The sequence below is a fragment of the Bos indicus x Bos taurus genome, chromosome 11 (assembly GCF_003369695.1).
Source record: "Bos indicus x Bos taurus breed Angus x Brahman F1 hybrid chromosome 11, Bos_hybrid_MaternalHap_v2.0, whole genome shotgun sequence".
Taxonomy (NCBI): domain Eukaryota; kingdom Metazoa; phylum Chordata; class Mammalia; order Artiodactyla; family Bovidae; genus Bos; species Bos indicus x Bos taurus.
Window position 1 is genome coordinate 99,111,000 of NC_040086.1, and position 20,461 is coordinate 99,131,460.

Below are 20,461 nucleotides of genomic sequence, written 5' to 3' on the forward strand. Positions count from 1 at the left end.
GGACACCGAGCCCTCAACTCAGGAGGAATTATTTTAAAGGCTGAGAAAACTGCTGCGCGTTGTCCCCAAACAGGTTCCCTTCTCTGGGATGGGAGGCATGAAAACAGATTTCAAAGGCGAGCTTCGAATAAACAAAACACAATAAAAATAAGGCTTCGAACCCAAATGCTGAATCGCAGCCCCAGGCACATTCAACCAGCTGATGCCAGCTCTCTCGGGCGACAGGCCGCCAAGGGTGCGTGCCAGGAGCCTCCATGCAGCTGGGGCCTGGGGGGCAGGCACCCACACCTGCCCCACCCCCCCCAGCAGGCCACCTGGCCCAGCCCCGCCCTCCAGGCCTCGCTGGGACTCCCGCCAGCTCCCTCCTGGCGGCTTTGTCAGACTGGCAGGGTCCTTTGCCCAATTCTCACCTGCTGAAGTCGAGGCCTTCCCATCTGGCATAGGGGAGGTTGTGAGTATATGGCAAGGGGCAGCGCCCTGCCACCTGGGGAAACGTGATCCTGCTCATGGGAGGCACTGCCGCTTTGCAGGTCTCAGCCTTTGTTCAGCTGTGTGACCCCAAGATGGTGGCCGCACCTCTCTGAGCCCCATGTAGAAATTCGGATCATCGCAGCAACTCCTTCACAGAATAGAGCTTTGGCTCCCTCCATGGCAGTCCTTGAAATTAGGACAGGAGAGGGGCTGGCTGTCAGCGACGCCTGGGCGAATATGAGCACGTGGAGGGACCGTGGGCATCACGGTGCCATGGCCAGGAGCAGTGCCTGGGCCACCAGAACACCCCATGCTTGCCGTGACACTCTGGGTCCCAGTTTCTCCATCTCTCCAATTCAATGACCTTGAAAGAGCTTTCTCTGAGTTCCTAGTTAGACTGTCAAGTGGGAACACTAACAGCAGAAAGTGTGTGCAATACAGAACGTATATATTAATAAAATCGACACCACACCAAAAAAAAAATCAGTGTGACAATACAAAAATACACGAATGTACGCACTTCCTTGTACGGTGCAAATAACTCTGGAGGGTGTCCAGGAAACAGTGTTACCCAGTGGGAGGGACCAGGGCTGGGTGGGGGATGGCTAGGCGGGGCTTTCTTCTCTTCCGCTCCAGCTTATGCCTACGGATGCTGGGCATGCATTATCACTGAGTCGATACAGATACGCAGGGGTGTTTTTAAAGTCCCTTGGGAGCTTTGCTGGTCCTGACCCCCTGCCTTATGCTGACTGACCCAGTCCCCAGGGAGCTGCCTTGAGTGATCTGGGGGCCCAGGATGGGATTTGGGGTCAGGACAAAGCCCACACCCAGGCCAATCTATGACTGCCTCTTCCAAGAAAGCTTGTGGACCCTCCGGCCAGCCCTCCTTAATGTCTGTGTCCAGGACTAGTTCACAGTTTGCAAGGGCTCAGGGCAACATGAAAACCTAGGGCTCCTTGCTCAAAATTGATTACGCATCTCCAGATGTTGGCGTTAAACCCAGCCGAGGGCCCTTTCAGGAAAGGGTCCTGAGTGAGTGCAGGAGTCACTCGCCCGCGAGCCCAGCCCCCGTCTGTGTCTGCTGCCTAAGGTGTGAACTCCCTGAGGCCGAAGTGCCTCTGTCTTGTTTCCAGAGCCTGCACACAGTAGATGCTTAATAAATGTGTTCTGTGAGTGAATTCAGGACAAAGAACAGAACTGATGTGTGGGCAGAGTTTACCATCAATAGGGCAGCCTGTTTACGCTGGCTGCAGCCCTGCCCTCCTGGGCCTTCCCCTTTGGGCCAGAAGAAAGCTGGGGCCAGTTTTTCTGGAAGGGAAACCTCTACTTCGAGGCGGTGGCTGCCCCGGGCTTCCCTGCACACCCTCCTGTATATCCCTCATCACAGCACTTCTCACGGACCTCTTATCTGGACGCAGCTGCGTGACTGGGAAAGTGGCCTAACCTCTCTGTACCCTGGTGTTTTCATCTTTAATATGGAGCTATGGGTGCTTCCCTGTGGCTCAGACGGTAAAGAACCCACCTGCAATGCAGGAGACCCACGTTCGATCCCCTGGGTCAGGAAGATCCTCTGGAGAAGAGAATGGCAACCCACTCCAGTATTCTTGCCTGGAGAATCCCATGGACAGAGGAGCCTGGTGGGCTGCAGTCCATGGGGTTGCAAAGAGTGGGACACGACTGAGCAACGAACACACACAGATACGGAGCTAAGGGCATGCCTACTTCAGAGAGCCGCACCCTCCTCCACGGATCAGGAAGCTCGAAGCATGGCAGTCTTTGGATCAATGTCTGTACAAAGACCTGCTCAGTAGCTTTGTCACTATGCCTCTGGGGTCCCCAGTGGCCTCTGAGCTCCATGAGGGCAGGGCCCAGGTCTGTTTCACTCACGTGGATTCCTGGTCACCCTGGTTAACACTGTGGAATGGCTGTGGGAGGCACTGTCCCCTGGAGAACATGCTCCAGGGGCTCCGAGCTGCCTGGGCCAGCAGGTTCCTGGAAGAGGGTTCTTCAAGGTTTGCTGGGCCCTGCAGCTGGGGGAACTGGAAGCCAGCCCAGAGCCAGATGGGGGCTCCCTGGGAACTCGCGGGCATCACTGCAGTCCCCAGGACTGCCAGGTGCAGGCAATAAACCCAGGAAACCCTGGTGGGCGAGTCATTAAGGGTCCCCAAGGCCTCATGATGGGAGACGGCAGATGAGCTGCCCCTGGCTCTTTGGGTCCCAGTTCCACTATTGAAGAGGGTTCCAGAACCCCATCTGATGCGTCCAGTCTCTGCTTCTGGCTCGGACCCCACCCAGCATCCAAAGCTGGCTCTGATGAGCCCAAATGGCACAGTGACCATTATCAGCATCACCCCTTTTCCTGAGGCTGTTTACAGGGGAAGGTTGAGGCTTGGGGGGCGGCTTGGAGGTGGCGGCATGCATTGTCTCCGTGGAAGGGTTCGATGGCCTTCGGCAGGAGCCCCTGGAAGCTGCAGACCATCTGTCAGTTGGGGCATATTTGGGAGGGAATGACAACAGGACCCCAAAAGACAGGAATACCAGGGGATGGGAGGACATGGTGGGCTAGGATAAATGGCAGAGACAAAAGCAGTTGGAATGAGCAGTGGGCAGCAACTGGCGCATTGCCAGGGTGGGGGGGCGGGGAGGGTGTGTCTATCTCGGCTGGGGAAATCTGGCTTTCCCCCTGCCTCATCAACAGCCCTCCTGGGCCCCTTGCCCTGCCCTGGCCCCCGCTAGCCTGTGCTAAGAACAGCCCCACCAGCCTTGATGCAGGGCCCACAGCAGTTGCCTCCCTGCCCCTCCCCCGGTCCTCCGTCTGGGTCTGACTACTCCTCTACCTCCCTGTCGTCACAAGGCCCAGGTGTCCTCCCAGTGCCCTAAACAGTGGGTTAGGTTCCTCCTGTGCCCCCAAAGCCCCGGGCCTCCCCGCATCTGTCACTCTGTCCTGCAATCGTCCACTTGAGTCCATGTCCCCAGCAGACTGTAGCCTCCGGACGGCAGGGCTGCACATGTGGTGCCCACTGTGTGCTCGGGGCCCAACATGAGTGTGGCGCACAGTAGGCGCTCGACGAACTGCCTGCAGATGAAAGGGAAAGAGCCCCTGGGACAGCTCATATCCCTGGGGCCCCGGCTGTCTCGGGTTCTGCATCTCCGTGGCTCCACACTGACACCCAGCCTCCCAGCGGCGCCTCTCTGACCCTGCCTGGAGTCAGCACTCCCGTCCCCCCTCCCCGTGGGCCCAGCCCCGCCTTCGAGGGAATTCTTGAGACTCCGGCTCTCAGGACCCTTTGCTCCAGCCCTATCACTAGCCAGTCTCCACAGCCTCCCCAAACGCCACCTTCCAATACATCTCTCCCGCCCTGGGCTTCCCCGGGTTCTCCATGCCTCCCCGGGGCCCCAGAGCTGGAGGACAGACCCTGGGGCAGGAAGGGGCTCCAGACCACCCTGCTTGCCCCTGGGAGAAGGCGGCCCAGGATCCCATGTTGGCCTCTCTTCCTGCTGAATTTGAATCCTGACTACAACACTTAAAAACAAAGTGACCTTGAGAAAGCGATGAGCCTCTCTGGGTTTTGGTTTCCCAACAAGGAATGGTTGTGAGAGACAGTCTAGGGTGGGGGTGGGAGAAGGGTGTGGGGGAGGGTGGGGGTGGGCGGAGGGGGGTCTGGTCTGGGGCACACCGGACCTGGCTCCAATTCCAGTGGTAGGCACGGCCTGGACAAGACCCGGTAACTTCCCTGGCCCTCAGTTTCCTTATTTGCTAAGGAGCTAAGGAGATGCCCTCCAGGGGGTGGAGAGGCCCAGTGAGGGGGGACCCCGGGAGAAGGGAGAGGCGCTTTTCCTGCTTCTCCCATCACTTCCTTCTGCGCTGTGTTGGGAACGTTTCCTCCCTCCCCACCACCCTCCAAACTAGCCGCAGCTCCAGCTGCCAGCCCTGGTTTGGCACAGGTCTGCCCACAGCCCAGGCAGGCGGTCCAGGGCAGGGGGTGGAAGGGGGTGGGTGCTTCTATGGCTCAGACTGAGGAGGGCAGACAGGAACTGGAAGAGACCAGTGCATGGGGCGGAGGGTGGTCCACCTGCCTCGCCCCACCCTCCGGAGATTCAGGGGGTCTGCGGTAGTGGGGAGCAAGAGCTGGAGGGGCGGCCAGCTCCAGCCACAGCTGCTTCCCAGGGCCTTCCAGCCATGCGGCTCCCTGGAGCCCAGGAGGGACTGGCCACGTGCCAGCCCTGAGTGGAAATGTACCAGCGAGAAGGACCCCGCTGGGGACCCTGGGGAGGGGTCGCTCCCCTCCCTGAAGCAAGTCCCTCCCTCCGTCCCCCTTCTTAGTCGCGCCATGTCCAAGCTCTGTGTGCAGAGGGGCAGGGGCATGCTGGAAAGGTCTGCAGAGGACTGCGGTGGGGGCTGCATCTGCGGCCTCCCCGGCAACAAGTGCACCCAGAAGGTGGGGGGTGCGGTCGCGGGCAGATCCCCGACCATGGGAGGGTATGTGGGTGTTCTCTGTTATGTGGGGTTTCTAACTGTGTGGTGTGGGTCTTGGGATGTGGTGCCTGTGTGTATGATGTGTCTGTGTGTGTGGGATGCGTGTGCTTATGTGCATGTGTGTGTGCACGCGCACGCGCGCGCGCAGGCGCCTGTCCGCGGCTGTCCCCGTGTGTCCCTGCGTTTCTGCTGGGAGTGGCGAGAGGGGAGGCTCGGGGCCACTCAAGGTCCTCTTGACACAGAATCCGTGTCTGTCGAGGAGGGAGACAGGAGAGAGGACGAGAACGCGGAGAGGGAAGGAAGAAATGGAGGGCTGGGGTGGGGGCCCCGGGGGAGGGGGACGATGCGAGCGGAAGGGATGCGAGGCAGGGCGTGGTGGGATGAGGGCGAGGAGCGGAGGGGTCCCCTACAAGCCGGGCTGCGGGACCCCGCGTGGCCGCCCGCTGGGTCCCCGCCGCCCGCTCTCGGGGGCCCCGACACCCCGACTCCCGCCCCCGTGCTCTGCACGCTGGACTCCATCTCCAGTGCTCCCGGCTGATCCCGCTGTTGCAAGCTTAAGCAGATTTTTTGCTTTAACGACAAAAAACGAGAAAGAGCCGGTTGGGGGAGGGGGTTGGGAGCGTCCCCCGAGGTCCCCGTCCGCGGTCCGGCGCGGAGAGCTAGCGCAGGGGGCAGGACGCCAGGCGCCAGCGCCGCGCGAGGGGAAAAGTTTCCGACCCTGGAGCGAGAGCTTGAGAAGTTTCGGCCGCGCCGGGCGGCGCCAAAGCCAGGCCAACACTGCCCCCGCGTGGGCGCGGCGCGGCGCTGCAGCCAGTGGCCTCCTTGGGGTGGGGCGGTGGTCCGCGGCGACTCTGCGGGGGGTACACACTGAGGCTCGGAGCCGGTGAGCTTGGCCTGCGCAAAGGCCAAGAGGAGGAGGTGTACTAGAAGCAAGCCTCCTTTTGGACTCGCAGGCTCTCCAAGAAACAGAACTACTGCTGGTGGAGTGGGAGGGCGTGCAAGTCAGAGAGTGGGGATGGGAGAGATTAAGTCGTTCCAAGGATTGCAATCCCCCTCCGGTCCCATCCCCTACAGGGTTTGTAGATCCGTGACTTGAGAGTCCCTTGGTCTGCAAGAAGATCCAGCCAGTCCATTCTAAAGGAAATCAGTCCTGGATGTTCCTTGGAAGGACTGATGCTGAAGCTGAAACTCCAATACTTTGGCCACCTGATGCGAAGAACTGACTCATTGGCAAAGACCCTGATGCTGGGAAAGATTGAAGGCAGGAGGAGAAGGGGACAACAGAGGATGAGATGGTTGGATGGCATCACCGACTCAATGGACATGAGTCTAAGTAAACTCCGGGAGTTGGTGGTGGACAGGGAGGCCTGGCGTGCTGCAGTCCATGGGGTTGCAAAGAGTCAGACATGACTGAGCGACTGAACTGAACCGAACTGACCCCTTTGTGGAGGCAAAGCCGTCGTTCAAAACATCGCCCTCAACTTCTATTACCATATGTAAAATAGACAGCCAAGGGGGAGTTTGCTGTCTGGCTCTGGAAACTCAAACAGGGGCTCTGTGTCAACCTAGAAGGGTAGGATGGGGAGGGAGGTGGGAGGGAGGTTCAAGAGGGAGGGGATATATGTATACCTATGGCTGATTCATGTTGAGATTTGACAGAAAAACAGCAAAATTCTGTAAAGCAATTATCCTTCAATTTAAAAAAAAAAATTAAAAAAGAAAAAAAACAGCACCCTCCTCCATCCACAACCTGTCCTGGTCCCACGAACCCTGCGGCCCGTCCAGCCCAAATCCCATCCCTTCCCCCTCAGCAGTGCACCCGCTGAGTGTGGGTTCCGTGGCTCTTTCCTCCGTGGCCAGGAGGTGGCGAAAGAGACCTCGACGCTGGCCTTGGCGAGGGATTGGAGCCACAACGGCTTCAGGAAGGGGAGGGGGCTGAACTCTGCCCAGTGGCAGGCACGCAGGTGTGTGGCAGGGCCAAGCCCGGCACATAGGCAGAAGGAGGTGGAGCCGCTGGGTCAGCGCAGCGTCAGGAGGGCTCCAGGCGGATCCTGCCCCCTTGTCTTTCACCACCTCCTGACGTGACTCCAAACACTCCCCCACTCCCGGGACCACCCCCCGCCCCAACTAGGAGAGAAACATCTGGCCCCTGCCCACCCAGATGCTTGCCCTCCAGGGACCAGATGGTGAAAACCTGGCCTGGGGAATGCTCCCTTCCTCCACAGTCTGGACGCCCTTACCCTACCAGGGAGTCCCACAAGCAGCCCCTCCGTTCAGTATCTCAGTCCTCTCCAACTCGGCAACCCCACGGACTGCGGACCACTGGGCTTCCCTGTTCATCACCGCCTCTCCGAGCTTGCTCAAACTCACGTCCATCAAGTTGTTGATGGACCGTTTCATCCAACCATCTCATCCTCTGTGGTTCCCTTCTCCAGCCTTCAATCTTTCCCAGCATCAGGGTCTTTTCCAATGAGTCAGTTCTTTGCCTCAGGTGGCCAAAGTATTGGAGCTTCAGCATCAGTCCTTCCAATGAATATTCAAGACTGATTTCCTTTAAGATTGACTGGTTTTATCTCCTTGCAGTCCAAGGGACTCTCAAGAGTCTTCTCCAACACCACAGTTTATTCTTTGGCACTCAGCTTTCTTTATGATCCAACTGACTACTGGAAAAACCACAGCTTTGACTATACAGACCTTTGTCAGTAAAGTAATGTCTCTGCTTTTTAATATGCGTCGAGGTTTGTCATAGCTTTTCTTCCAAGGAGCAAGCGTCTTTTAACTTCATGGCTGCAGTCACCATCTGCAGTGACTTTGAAACCCAAGAAAATAAAATCTCTCCTGTTTCCATTATTTTCCCATCTATTTGTCATGAAATGATGGGACTGGATGTCGTGATCTTAGTTTTTTTGAATGTTGAGTTTTAAGGCAATTTTTTCACTCTCCTCCTTCACTTTCATCAAGAGGCTCTTTAGTTCCTCTTCACTTTCTGTCAGCAACGCTTAGCAAGCCCCTTATCCCGAAGCTGGAGAAGGAAATGGCAACCCACTCCAGTATTCTGGCTTGGAAAATTCCATGGACTGAGGAGCCTGGTGGACTACAGTCCATGGGGTCGCAAAGAGTCAGACACAACTGAGCAAGTTCACTTCACTTTCTGCCATAAGGGTAGTGTCATCTGCATATATATATGTTATTGATATTTCTCCCGGCAATCTTTGATTCCAGCTTGTGCTTCATCCAGCCTGGCATTTAAGAAAATTAGAGATACCAAGGGAACATTTCATGCAAAGATGGGCTGGATAAAGGACAGAAATGGTATGGACCTAACAGAAGCAGAAGATATTAAGAAGAGGTGGCAAGAATATACAGAAGAACTGTACAAAAAAGATCTTCACGACCCAGATAATCACGATGGTGTGATCACTGACCTAGTGTGATCCAGTCAGACATCCTGGAATGTGAAGTCAAGTGGGCCTTAGAAAGCATCACTATGAACAAAGCTAGTGGAGGTGATGGAATTCCAGTTGAGCTATTTCAAATCCTGAAAGATGATGCTGTGAAAGTGCTGCACTCAATATGCCAGCACATTTGGAAAACTCATCAGTGGCCACAGGACTGGAAAAGGTCAGTTTTCATTCCAATCCCAAAGAAAGGCAATGCCAAAGAATGCTCAAACTACCGCACAATTGCACTCATCTCACATGCTAGTAAAGTAATGCTCAAAATTCTCCAAGCCAGGCTTCAACAATATGTGAACCGCGAACTTCCAAATGTTCAAGCTGGCTTTAGAAAAGGCAGAGGAACCAGAGACCAAATTGCCAACATCCGCTGGATCATCAGAAAAGCAAGAGAGTTCCAGAAAAACATCTATTTCTGCTTTCTTGACTATGCCAAAGCCTTTGACTGTGTGGATCACAATAAACTGTGGACAATTCTGAAAGAGATGGGAACACCAGCCCACCTGACCTGCCTCTTGAGAAATTTGTATGCAGGTCAGGAAGCAACAGTTAGAACTGGACATGGAACAACAGACTGGTTCCAAATAGGAAAAGGAGTACGTCAAGGCTGTATATTGTCACCCTGCTTATTTAACTTATATGCAGAGTACATCATGAGAAACACTGGGCTGGAAGAAGCACAAGCTGGAATCAAGATTGCTGGGAGAAATATCAATAACCTCAGATATGCAGATGACACCACCCTTATGGCTGAAAGTGAAGAGGAACTAAAAAGCCTCTTGATGAAGGTGAAAGAGGAGAGTGAAAAAGTTGGCTTAAAACTCAACATTCAGAAAACTAAGATCATGGCATCTGGTCCCATCACTTCATGGGAAATAGATGGGGAAACAGTGGAAACAGTGTCAGACTTTATTTTTGGGGGCTCCAAAATCACAGCAGATGGTGACTGCAGCCATGAAATTAAAAGACGCTTACTCCTTGGAAGAAAAGTTATGACCAATCTAGATAGCATATTGAATAGCAGAGACATTACTTTGCCAACAAAGGTCCATCTAGTCAAGGCTATGGTTTTTCCAGTGGTCATGTATGGATGTGAGAGTTGGACTGTGAAGAAAGCTGAGCGCCGAAGAATTGATGCTTTTGAACTGTGGTGTTGGAGAAGACTCTTGAGAGTCCCTTGGACTGCAAGGAGATCCAAGCAGTCCATTCTGAAGGAGATCAGCCCTGGGATTTCTTTGGAAGGAATGATGCTGAAGCTGAAACTCCAGTACTTTGGCCACCTCATGTGAAGAGTTGACTCATTGGAAAAGACTCTGATGCTGGGAGGGATTGGGGGCAGGAGGAGAAGGGGATGACAGAGGATGAGATGGCTGGATGGCATCACTGACTCGATGGACGTGAGTCTGAGTGAACTCCGGGAGTTGGTGATGGACAGGGAGGCCTGGCGTGCTGCGGTTCATGGGGTCGCAAAGAGTCGGACACGACTGAGCGACTGAACTGAACTGAACTCTGCATATAAGTTACATAAGCAGGGTGACAATATACAGCTTTCACATACTCCCTTCCCAGTTTTGAACAGTTTTAACTATTGCTTCTTGACCTGCATACAGATTTCCCAGGTGGCAGGTAAGGAGGTCTGGTATTCCCATCTCTTTAAGAATTTTCCACAGTTTGTTGTGATTCACACAGTCAAAGGCTTTAGTGTAGTCGATGAAACACGTTTTTCTGGAATTCTCTTGCTTTTTCTATGATTCAATGGATGTTGGCAATTTGATCACTGGTTCCTCTGCCTTTTCTAAATCCAACTTGAACATCTAGAAGTTCTTGGTTAATGTACTTTTGAAGCCTATCTTGGAGAATTTTGAGCATTACTTTTCTAGCATGTGGGATGAGTGCAATTGTGCGGTAGTATGAGCATTCTTTGGCATTGCCTTTCTTTGGGATTGAAATGAAACCTGACCTTTTCCAGTCCTGTGGCCACTGCTGAGTTTTCCAAGTTTGCTGGCATATTGAGTGCAGCAATTTAACAGCATCATCCTTTAGGATTTGAAATAGCTCAACTGGAATTCCATCACTTCCACTAGCCTTGTTCATAGTGATGCTTCCTAAGGCCACTTGACTTAGCATTCCAGGATATCTGGCTGTAGGTGAGTGATCACACCATTGTGGTCATCTGGGTGGTGAAGATCTTTTTTGTATAGTTCTTCTGTGTATTCTTGCTACCGCTTCTTAATATCTTCTGCTTCAGTTAGGTCCATATCATTTCTGTCCTTTATTGAGCCCATCTTTGCATGAAATGTTCCCTTGGTACTCTGATTTTCTTGAAGAGATCTCTAGTCTTTCCCATTCTATTGTTTTCCTCTATTTCTTTGCACTGATCATTTAGGAAGGCTTTCTTATCTCTCCTTGCTGTTCTTTGGAACGCTGCATTCAGATGGGCATATCCTTCCATTTCTCCTTTGTCTTTCGCTTCTCTTCTTTTCTCAGCTATTTGTAAGGTCGCCTCAGACAACCATTTTGCCTTTTTGCATTTCCTTTTCTTGGGCATGGTTTTGATCACAGTCTCCTGTGCAATGTCACAAACCGCCATCCACGGTTCTTCAGATCATCTGTCTATCCGATCTCATCCCTTGAATCTACTTGTCACTTTCACTGCATAATTGTAAGGGATTTGATTTAGGTTATATCTGAATGGTCTAGTGGTTTTCCTTACTTTCTTCAATTTAGGTCTGAATTTTGCAATAAGGAGTTCACGATCTGAGCCACAGTCAGCTTCTGGTCTTGTTTTTGCTGACTATATAGAGCTTCTCTATCTTCGACTGCAAAGAATATAATCAGTCTGATTTCGGTGTTGACCATCTGGTGATGTTCATGTGTAGAGTCGTCTCTTGTGTTGTTGGAAGAGGGTCCTCTTCCAACAACAAGCAGCCTTTGGTTCCAGTCAAAGATGGATGCTGGGGGGGGTGGTGGTTCAGAGCAGGCGGCTGTTCAGGTGTGGGCTGATCTAGGTTGACAGAGGCTTGGCCCTAGGTTTGAGGTGTATGGCAGGGTCTCCCACCTCCCAGAATGGTTCACTTGGAACAAGCCTGACCCCTAAAGATGCCTCACTTCCTCATCTTCTGTGACCCTACCCCTTCCACACCCCCTGGTCCAGGACCCCCAAAGACTAGCAACCAGGCACCTGGAGAGGTTTGCAGGGTGAGACCCGGCAGCAGATACCAGCCACCTGGGATGTGCTTTTATTTCTGGGTTAGGGAAGGCCTCTCTTCACCCCTCACCCATGTCCACGGCTGGGCTTGGACACCAGTGACCATTCACCTCTGGGTGCGATGCGATGCTGAAGGCAGGAGGAGCTGGTACCCCTTAGGGCGGCCTCTTTTCAGGATCGTGTGCAGCACCAAGCTGGGCAGGAAGGACTCCTAGAGCAAGAAGGAGGGCCACTTTCAGGGGCCTCTGGGCAGGAGATGGGGTTTCCTGGGCCCAGGGAGTTCTACACTGCACCTCGAGGGGGCAGACACGCGGTGGGCCCCACTGTACAGATGCAGAAACTGACATAACAAAGCCTCCACCTATAGCAGGGTAGGAGCTGGAATCTGACCCCAGGCGGTCCAGCCTGAAAGCCCAGCCCTTAGGCAAGCACATACAGAGGTTTTACCCAGAGACCAAGCCACCCCACTGGGCACCCTCCCACCAGGCAGGGCGCTCCACGCGGCTGGCCACCGGCAGGTGCTCACCAGCTTCTGGCTCCAGGAACAGGACGATTTGCCCACCTGCTCGAGGAAGGCTTTGAGGTCCCCCCGCTGCCTCTGGGCGGTGGCCCTGGGGATGAAGGGCAGGCTGCTGCTCATGGAAGTGTCCTCAGGGAGGTGGCCATTCGGCTCCAGGGTGGACCTGAGGGGGACAGGCGCCCATGAGCTGCGTGGACCCCGAGTCCCAGGTCCATGCATGGCTGGCAGGACCCTCCAGGGCCCAGACCACCGCTGGACAGGGTGGTTTACAGGGGGAGGAGGCGCGTGAATCCCGCCCCCTTCCACAAAGCCTCACAGGCCAGGGAAGTCCCAGCTGAAGGGGCTGGCCGCGGCCTCCTCCTTGGCCCTCGGGTACAAGGCTTTGGGCAAGCTCTCCAGCCATCTCCCGACACTCCCGAACACCCGATCCGATGCTGTTGACCGGGGGTTGGCTGTCCTGTTCTCGAAGATGCCCTGCCGGGCTGAAGGAGAGAGGACATGGGTGAGATCTCTTCCCCCGGCGGGGCCACCTGTACCCCACCCTCCCCCCTCTTCCCTGTGACAGGCAGAGCCCTGTCTCCATGGCAACCCAAGGCTCCCCAGCGCCTTCTGGCTGCCTCCAGAGAAGGCTCTGGTTTTAAAACTATCCTGCATGACTGTTTCTGCCTTTCTTATCCAAGCTCTGCACTGCCCCCCACCCTCTCCCCACACACCCACTCCAGCTCCAGCCCCAAACAGGTTCCCCTTTTCCCACTATGGGAAGCCCAGTGGCCCCACCAGGGAATCCAAGCAATGATTCTGAGAATCCTACAGGGCTGGAGTCTTTCCTGCCCAACAGCTGCCCCTCTGGCTGGTCAGGAAGCCTGAAATCCCCGCTCTGGTGCCCCGAGGGGATGGCCACAGCCCCTGTGCCCAGCAACTTCCCAGGAAGTGTCTCCCGTGCCAGCCAGCTGCCATTCCCAAGAAACTTTCTCCAGCCCCCGTCCCCTCCTTTTCCTGGGATTCCCAGCAGTGGCTGGGGTGGACTCTGACTTCTCAGCTGCTTGTCATCTGCTCTTGGAGCCTTGGCTTCCCCCATCAAACAAAACTGGGCAAAATTTCAGCTTCCACCTCCAACTTCCTGTGATCCTGAGGGGGCTGGGTCAGGCTCCTCCTGAATCGGCCAAGGTCCTGGATTTTGAGGACTTTACCCCCAGTGAGGGCAGGAGGAGAAGGGGGCGACAGAGGATGAGGTGGTTGGATGGCATCATCGACTCAATGGACATAAATTTGAACAAGCTCTGGGAGTTGGTGAAGACCAGGGAAGCCTGGTGTGCTGTAGTCCATGGGGTCACAAAGAGTCGGACATTACTAAGCAACTGAAAAATAAAAATCCCCAGCAAGGCTTTAGAGCAGCTGTTCTCTGAAAGTGCACACAGTTGATGCTTAATAAATAGATGAGGCTGTTGGATTGCTGGATCCTGAGAAGAGAAAGGGCCGGGCAGATGGGGAAAGGGGGCCTTGGGAAGGGTTCATACTAGAGCGAGGATGTGTATTCTTCCTGCTTGCCTCTTGTGACACCCACTTCAGAAAACAGTGGAGACTGCCACCACCGATATGACCACATCCATCACCCAAAGAGCCGAGAGCACAGTTCTCCCCGGGGAAACTGGGACTGATGGTTGGTTCCGAGCTTCCTTGCTGGACCAGGCAGTGCCAGCCTCCCGCAGAGGTGTGATCTTCTAGAACTTTCTGGACACCTCCCCAGCCAGGCCCCTGAGGTCTGCCTTCATGGATCTGGGAAACGCTTTGGGTATTTCAATTCCCACCTTCTCCAGCCCCTGGAGGCCAGGTGCGGGGTCTGCGGGCTGTGGGTGCGGGTCCAGGGTGGGCAGAGGATACAGTGTGTGGGAACCCTTGGTAGTGAGCAATCCTTGCGTGGTGGCCAGGCCTGGGCAGACCCTGCTCTCTGGGCCCAGCTGCTCCCTGGCACCATCTGCCTTGAGCCACCTCTGCTGGACCTCAGACCCTCTACACCGTCCTTGAAGGTCACCCTAAGAGCTTCTGGAAAGGCCAGTTTAGGGGCCTCCTCTGCAGGGTCAGTGGCCTCTTGGCCTTTGCAGAACCAGGGCCCAGCCTCTGCTGGCCAGGTTTCAGGCTGGAACTTTCTGGAGTCCTGGAGCTCCCCCTCCTGTCTGCTCACCAGCACAGCTGCGTTCCCAGTAACGGAGTGCTGTGTCCCTCAGCGTCTCGTCAGCGAATCGCACTCGGAAAGGGCAACATCGCCTGCGGTGCCCTGAGCCTTCCCCCGAGGAGTGGTGGGTGAGCACAGCCTTGAGCTTGGGGGCCTGTGTAGCCTGGGGCCTGGTGAGAGAGATGAGAGGCTCAGCCACCAGCCTCCCCGGCATGCCACCCCGGCAACACACACGTCCACCAGAGCTCTCTGTGGGATCCTGACCATCAGAGCAGGTCCCTCCTGAGCACTTCCTACCCCCCAAAGCAATGGATCAAGCACGTAACAGGCATCAGCCCACCAAACCCATACAACCCTGTGAAACACGATTATTAGTCCCATTTTACTGATGAGGAAACTGAGGCACAGAGGTTTTTTGATTTTTTTCCCCCCAATTTGCCCAAGATCGCACAGCTGGTTAGGGGTGGGACTGGGCTATGAATCCTGGTTCAAGAGCAGGCAATCTTGTATATCAAGCAATTTAGCAGAGAGAAGAAGGATATGAACTCAGGAGTTGGGCGGTCCCTGGGTTTCAATTCTAACTCTTGGAGCCTCAGTTTCTTTGTCTGTAAAATGGGATCATCATGCCCACAGTACAGGGCCGGGAAGACATGAAAGAGACTGCAAAGCACCCCCCACACCCCCAGGGTCTGCAGGGCCAAGGGTAAACATCTCTGAGAACTGTTCCTCATAGTCATCAATTTCAACTATGAACCATCCCAGTCCTGTGACATTGGGCAGACCACCAGCAGATTTCCCCTTTAAATTATGTACTATGTGTTGTGGGCAGGATAACAACATCCTTATAAGAGTTTGCATGAGTATGTGCTAAGTCTCTTCAGTCATGTCAGACTCTTTTGCGACCCTATGAACTATAGTCCGCTAGGCTCCTCTGTCCATGGGATTCTCCAGGCAAGAATACTGGAGTGGGTTGTTGTGCCCTTCTCCAGGGGATCTTCCTGACCCAGGGATCAAACACATCTTTTTTGTCTAACTGCATTGATAGGCAGCTTCTTTACACTAACATCCCCCCTAGAAGTGCGCTAAGAGTTTGTTGAGTATCAGATAAAATGTGAGGCATCTAGTTTGGAGCCTGGCCAGGGGCCTGGGCTCAGTAAAGGGGATCTGTGATTATTACATTTATTGTTATTCATTTCAGCCACCAGAGCAAGGCTGCAGGATGGTGTGCTTGATCCATCAATGGCTCTGTTATTCAGAAATGCCATGTTCGATCTTAAGTACATGCCTATGGCTATACCTGTCTCCATTTATCTGACCACATCTTTATGTCCATGTGGACACAGAGAGGACACTTTTCATGAGTCCCTTAAAGAGTCCGGGAGCCAGGAGATGACCAAGACAGAGTCGGCTACATGCACTGGGACCTAGTTACGCAACGGTGGTGCGTATCCATAGGCGGTGTCTTCCTAGAGCACTGAGTTAAGAAGGGTTCTGAGGCTCAGTGGGGGAAAGTGCTGTGCTCAATTAGCAATGTCTGCCATGGGCCCAGGATGAGAAGGAATGGCGTGTCTGGTGTATGTACTGTCCCGGTCTTTAAACTCAAGGACGATGCTCTTCACCTTTCATCCACGGTTAAGCAGGGGGAACTACTTCTGCATTATTTTCTCCCTCCCTTAGAGCTACTGCATCCAGGTCCAGCTAAGTGCTAGTGCCCGGGCTCTTCCTACTTCCATCCTTATTTTATTCCCTCCAATATTTGACATATGTGCTGTGCTCAGACACTCAGTCATGGCCGGCTCTCTGTGACCGCACGGCCTGTAGCCCACCAGGCTCCTCTGTCCATGGAATTTTCCAGGCAAGAATACTGGAGTGGGTTGCCATTTCCTTTTCCATTGACTTCTTCCCTGGTGGCTTCTTCCCTGGGTCTTCCCTGGTGGCTCAGAGGTTAAAGCATCTGCCTGCAATGCAGGAGACCTGGCTTCAATCCCTGGGTTGGGAAAATCCCCTGGAGAAGGAAATGGCAACCCACTCCAGTATTCTTGCCTGGAGAATCCCCTGGACGGAGGAACCTGGTGGGCTACAGTCCACAGGGTTGCAAAGAGACACGACTGAGCGACTTCACTTTCTCCATTGACATATAGTAAAAGTGAATCAAAGTTAGAGGAAGAGATGGATGAATGAATGGCAGGTGGGTGAAAGAATGGGTTGGTGGGTGGGTGGGTGGATGGACTGATGGATGAAATAGTGAAAAGGTCTTTTTTATTTGGCACACCACTTGGCTTGGAGGACCTTAGTTCCCCAACCAGGGGTAGAATCCAGGCCACAGAAGTGAAAGCATTGAGTCCTAACCACTGGACTGCCAGGGAACTCCCACAAAGGTCTTAATATAAGGTTTGGATCTTAGGAGGATAAGTAGATGTATGGATACATGGGTGGATGAATGATTATGCAGGTGGGTATACAGACTGGCTTCATGATTAGATTAGTGATGGATAGTATCCTGGATTTACAAGTGGATGGAAGGATTGGTAGATGATCAATCATTGACTTCATGGATAGGTGGATAGAATTGTGGGAGTTTGTGAGTAGCTGGCTGGCTGGCTGGCTGGAGAGATGGATTAATGAATCAACAGGAGACCTGATTCATGAGTGGATGGATGGATGGAGAGATTCGTGAATAGATTGTGAAAGACCTGGTTCACAGATGTATGCAATGGTGGATGGGTGAATAGGAGAATGATTATATGAATGGATTCATCAGTGAATTATGAATGTGTGTAAAAGACCTGATTAATGAATGGGTGGATGGATTCATAGATGTTGATGGATGACCCTTAAACAGGTTGGGAGAAGACTTGATTCATGGATGGACATACAGATGGATAAACAGGTGGACAGATGGATAAATTCTGGAAAGACAGAGGAAGGAAAGAAATGTTCTTTCTCCCCACCCCCCTGCCCCCATCCTCCCACAACTCACTGATTGGCCTTGACCGTGGTGAACTGCGGGTAATCTCTACTCAAGGGCCCCAGGGCAGGTATCTGATGAAGCAAAATCTTCTTAAGGCTATTCTTGAGGTAGGATGATTGGCCCCTTGAAAACAAACAGGCCACACCTCATATGAGTGATCAGGGTCCTCCATGGTCAGAGCGTTGATGACAACCCTGTCCCCACGAAGAGGTCACTGACGCTTACCCAAGCTCTGGGAGGAAGTGGGAGCTGGAACACCGAGGAGGACTTCCGTTGAACTCTGACGCAGAATGCCTTTGATGTTGAGATGCTGAGGGTGCTGGGGTGGGGGTGGGGGGCAGGATGAAGTAGAAAGAGTTATGAGCCTTCGCTTGGGGACAGTCTTTATTAGAGTCTTCCTGGTTGCATGGCCTTGGGCCTCAGTTTATTCATCTGTACAATGGCAGGGCCGCCCTCAAGCAGTGGTTGTCAGGATTCTGCCAGCCCTACTTCACTAATACAAGCATCCTTCTGTGCCAGGTGGTGTGACCCCCCCACCCAACCACCCCCACTCCGACCACCCTCACCACCGGAAATGACGCAGCCCCGCCTTGCCCCGCCCCCTGGGGGGGAGCCACAGGGGCCTCACTCGGTGGGAGAAGCCGTTCCGCAGAGTCAGCCCTGAACTGTCGCAGGAACTGCCGGAACCGGCCCGGGAGAACTTCTCCTAGGAGGGAGCCCAAGGAATCGGAGGTCTCCTTGGCCGAGCCCCTGCGAGGGTCCTTGCGCTGTCCGAGCTCGGGGCATGCGGGCGCCGATTCGGGGGGCTCGCCGGCCAAGAGCAGGGGCGGCAGCAGCAGCGACCTCAGCCCTGTCCGGCTCCTCGCCGGCCGCTGGGCCACGGTGGGCAGGACCGGCAGGCGGGACCGGGAGCGCCTGAAGCCCAGCCCGGGATCGGAGTGCAAGGACTCACACTGGGGGGCCTGCCACCGCTCGGCGCCGCTCTCAGAGGCCCTCGAGACCCCGAAGACCCCCGCGTCCGAGGCTGCTCGGAGCTCGGGCCGCAGCAGCCTGGGCAGCAGCGGGTCTCTGCGCCGGCTATCGCCACCGCCGGGGAGTCCCTCGGGCGCCACCTGCTGGGCCCAGAAGCTGGGGCGACGCCGGGGCATGTCTGGCCCTGCGCTCAGCTCAGGGCATCCTCACGCCAGTGAGGGGCGGAGGGCGGGTGCCGTGGGAAGTGGACAGGAGGGCGTAGACCAGCCACCCCCGCCAGGCCATAGCGCCGAGAGCGCGGCAGTGTGGTTCGGGGGGTTCCACCACTGGCCCGCCAGACAGTAAAAGTGGCTTCAGGCTAGAGTGCCCCGATCCTGTTTCCTCACCAGAAAAAACGGTGACGGTGAGAGCACTCACATTCTCAAGTTGCTGTGACGTTTAAATGAGCCAGCGGATGTAAATGGCTTAGAATAATGCCAGGCACGTTGTACGTGCTTAACAAAGCCTAACTGCTATTATTATTTTAAAATTATTATTTAGGATTTACTCTCAGCTCCATTACTTATTGGGGCTTCCCTGGTGGCTCAGACAGTCAAGAATCCCCCTGCAATGGGGGAGACCTCGGTTCCATTCCTCGGTTGGGAAGATCCCCTGGAGAAGGGAATGGCTACCCACTCCAGTATTCCTGCCTGGAGAAGTCCGTGGACAGAGGAGCCTGGCGGGCTCTACAGTCCATGGCATCCGTAAGGAGTCGGACAGTACTGAGCGACTTTCACTGCCCTTACTTATTAGCTGTACCCTTGCGGGAGCCAGTTAATTGCTCTCAACGCCCTTATCTATAGAATGGGGATAACCCAGGGCCTGCTCTTTTGTGAGAATGAAACCGCACCATGTGGAAAGCACTTAACACCTGGAGTGTTCAACTTGCTCTGCTGTTACTAGCTCTCAGGTAGAAATCGGGAAAGCTGGAACCAGCTTACAGGGGTGGCTTGCCCTGCAGTTGCCCATTCCTGCTGGAGCCCGAGTCCCTTGGGTGGGAGCTTCTTGAAAATACAGATGCCCCAGATTCCGATTCACTGGGGGCAGGTCAAGACACTTATTTTTAACAAACTTCCCCTTTGGAGACAGAGCTCCAGACCCACCCCGCATCCACCAACAACCCCCGCCACAAACACACACATACCACCCGCCCCAGCTTCTGACACTGGGATCTGAGCCTGCTTCCTCCCTACCACACCCCACTCCCCAGGTTGCTGTCAGCTCTGAACCGGCTTCCCAGGTGGCACCGTGGTAAAGAATCCGCCTGCCAAGCAGGAGACCCAGGTTCAATCCCTGGATTGGGAAGATCCCCTGGAGGAGGAAACGGCAACCCACTCCAGTATTCTTGCCAGGAGAATCCCATGGACAGAGGAGCCTGGCAGGCTGCAGTCCATGGGGTCGCAAAGAGTCAAACATGACTGAGTGTGCACCCACGCACACGTGTACTGACCAGCTGCTAGTGTCACACTCACCCTAGCGGGGCTTTGGGGGGTGGGGCCAGAGACGGCCCCCTGAGTTTAGAGCCCCCTAACAGGTGGGCTGGTCTTTGGGAGAGCCCATCTTCCCGGCCTGGTCCCTCTGCTGGCCCCTCCCTGCCGCCTCCATGCCTTTCCAGAGTAATTGTGACCCGCCTGGCACTCAGGGCCAAGTAGGCTGGGTGCGGGGCAGAGGGCTGGGCTGTCATGCTCAGGATGTCAAGGCTGCAGTCATAAAGGGGTGTGGGACTCCCTGCCAAGGCAACCAGGCCCAAGGCAGGGATGAAGGGCTGGGGGGTTCAGTTACCCTCTCTGGGCCTGGGAGGCTCAGGTGGGTCAGGTTCGGGCTGGGGTGACTCTGGAGTTAGAACTCGGAAGTCTGGGCAGTAAGAATGCGGTGGGCCTGGAAGCTGTGAGAACCAGCTTTGAGCCTGTGCTCTGCTTCTGCATGCTGTGTGAGGCTGGTTAAGTCTCTCCTTTCTCAGGGCCCATGATAAAATGGACAGCTGGGCTCCATCTGTGACTCTCAGTTGGGAGAGGGCAGGGAGGAAGCTTGTACTGTAAAACTAGAGTGAGGAACAAGGGTAATTTGGGCAGTGATTTCGCTGGCCTGATAGGATTTTACAATTTGAAAATGGAAAAAAAGATGACTTTGAATTCACATTACAAGATGTCTGCCTGGAGGAGGCATCCCAGACAA

The 20,461-nt window shown here is 54.6% G+C and overlaps 1 protein-coding gene across 2 annotated transcripts; it reads right to left on the reverse strand.

Annotated features, from left to right (window-relative positions):
• Window positions 1-11,589: 11,589 nt before the first annotated feature.
• Window positions 11,590-18,859, reverse strand: C11H9orf50 (chromosome 11 C9orf50 homolog). Of its 2 annotated transcripts, none has more exons than XM_027556534.1 (7): window positions 17,904-18,859; window positions 17,501-17,594; window positions 17,285-17,398; window positions 14,314-14,474; window positions 12,448-12,613; window positions 12,174-12,294; window positions 11,590-11,822 (listed from the first exon to the last, which is right to left on the reverse strand). In XM_027556534.1, the coding sequence occupies exons 1-7, from the start codon at window positions 18,421-18,423 to the stop codon at window positions 11,718-11,720; spliced, it is 1,281 nt and encodes a 426-aa protein (XP_027412335.1). In that variant the 5' UTR covers window positions 18,424-18,859; the 3' UTR covers window positions 11,590-11,717. The 2 variants fall into 2 exon arrangements, with proteins under 2 accessions (XP_027412335.1, XP_027412334.1); XM_027556533.1 differs by having other exon boundaries at window positions 12,138-12,294.
• Between the last annotated feature and the right edge of the window lie 1,602 nt (window positions 18,860-20,461).

Excerpts from the sequence above, each read along its gene's own strand:
- C11H9orf50 (XM_027556533.1), bottom strand. The coding sequence starts at position 18,423 with ATGCCCCGGCGTCGCCCCAGCTTCTGGGCCCAGCAGGTGGCGCCCGAG. Across the intron at positions 17,595-17,903 it reads GGAACGGCTTCTCCCACCGA|CACCCTCAGCATCTCAACAT; the intron begins GTGAGGCCCCTG and ends CCCCCACCCCAG. Across the intron at positions 12,295-12,447 it reads AGCTGGGACTTCCCTGGCCT|GTCCACCCTGGAGCCGAATG; the intron begins GTGAGGCTTTGT and ends TGTCCCCCTCAG.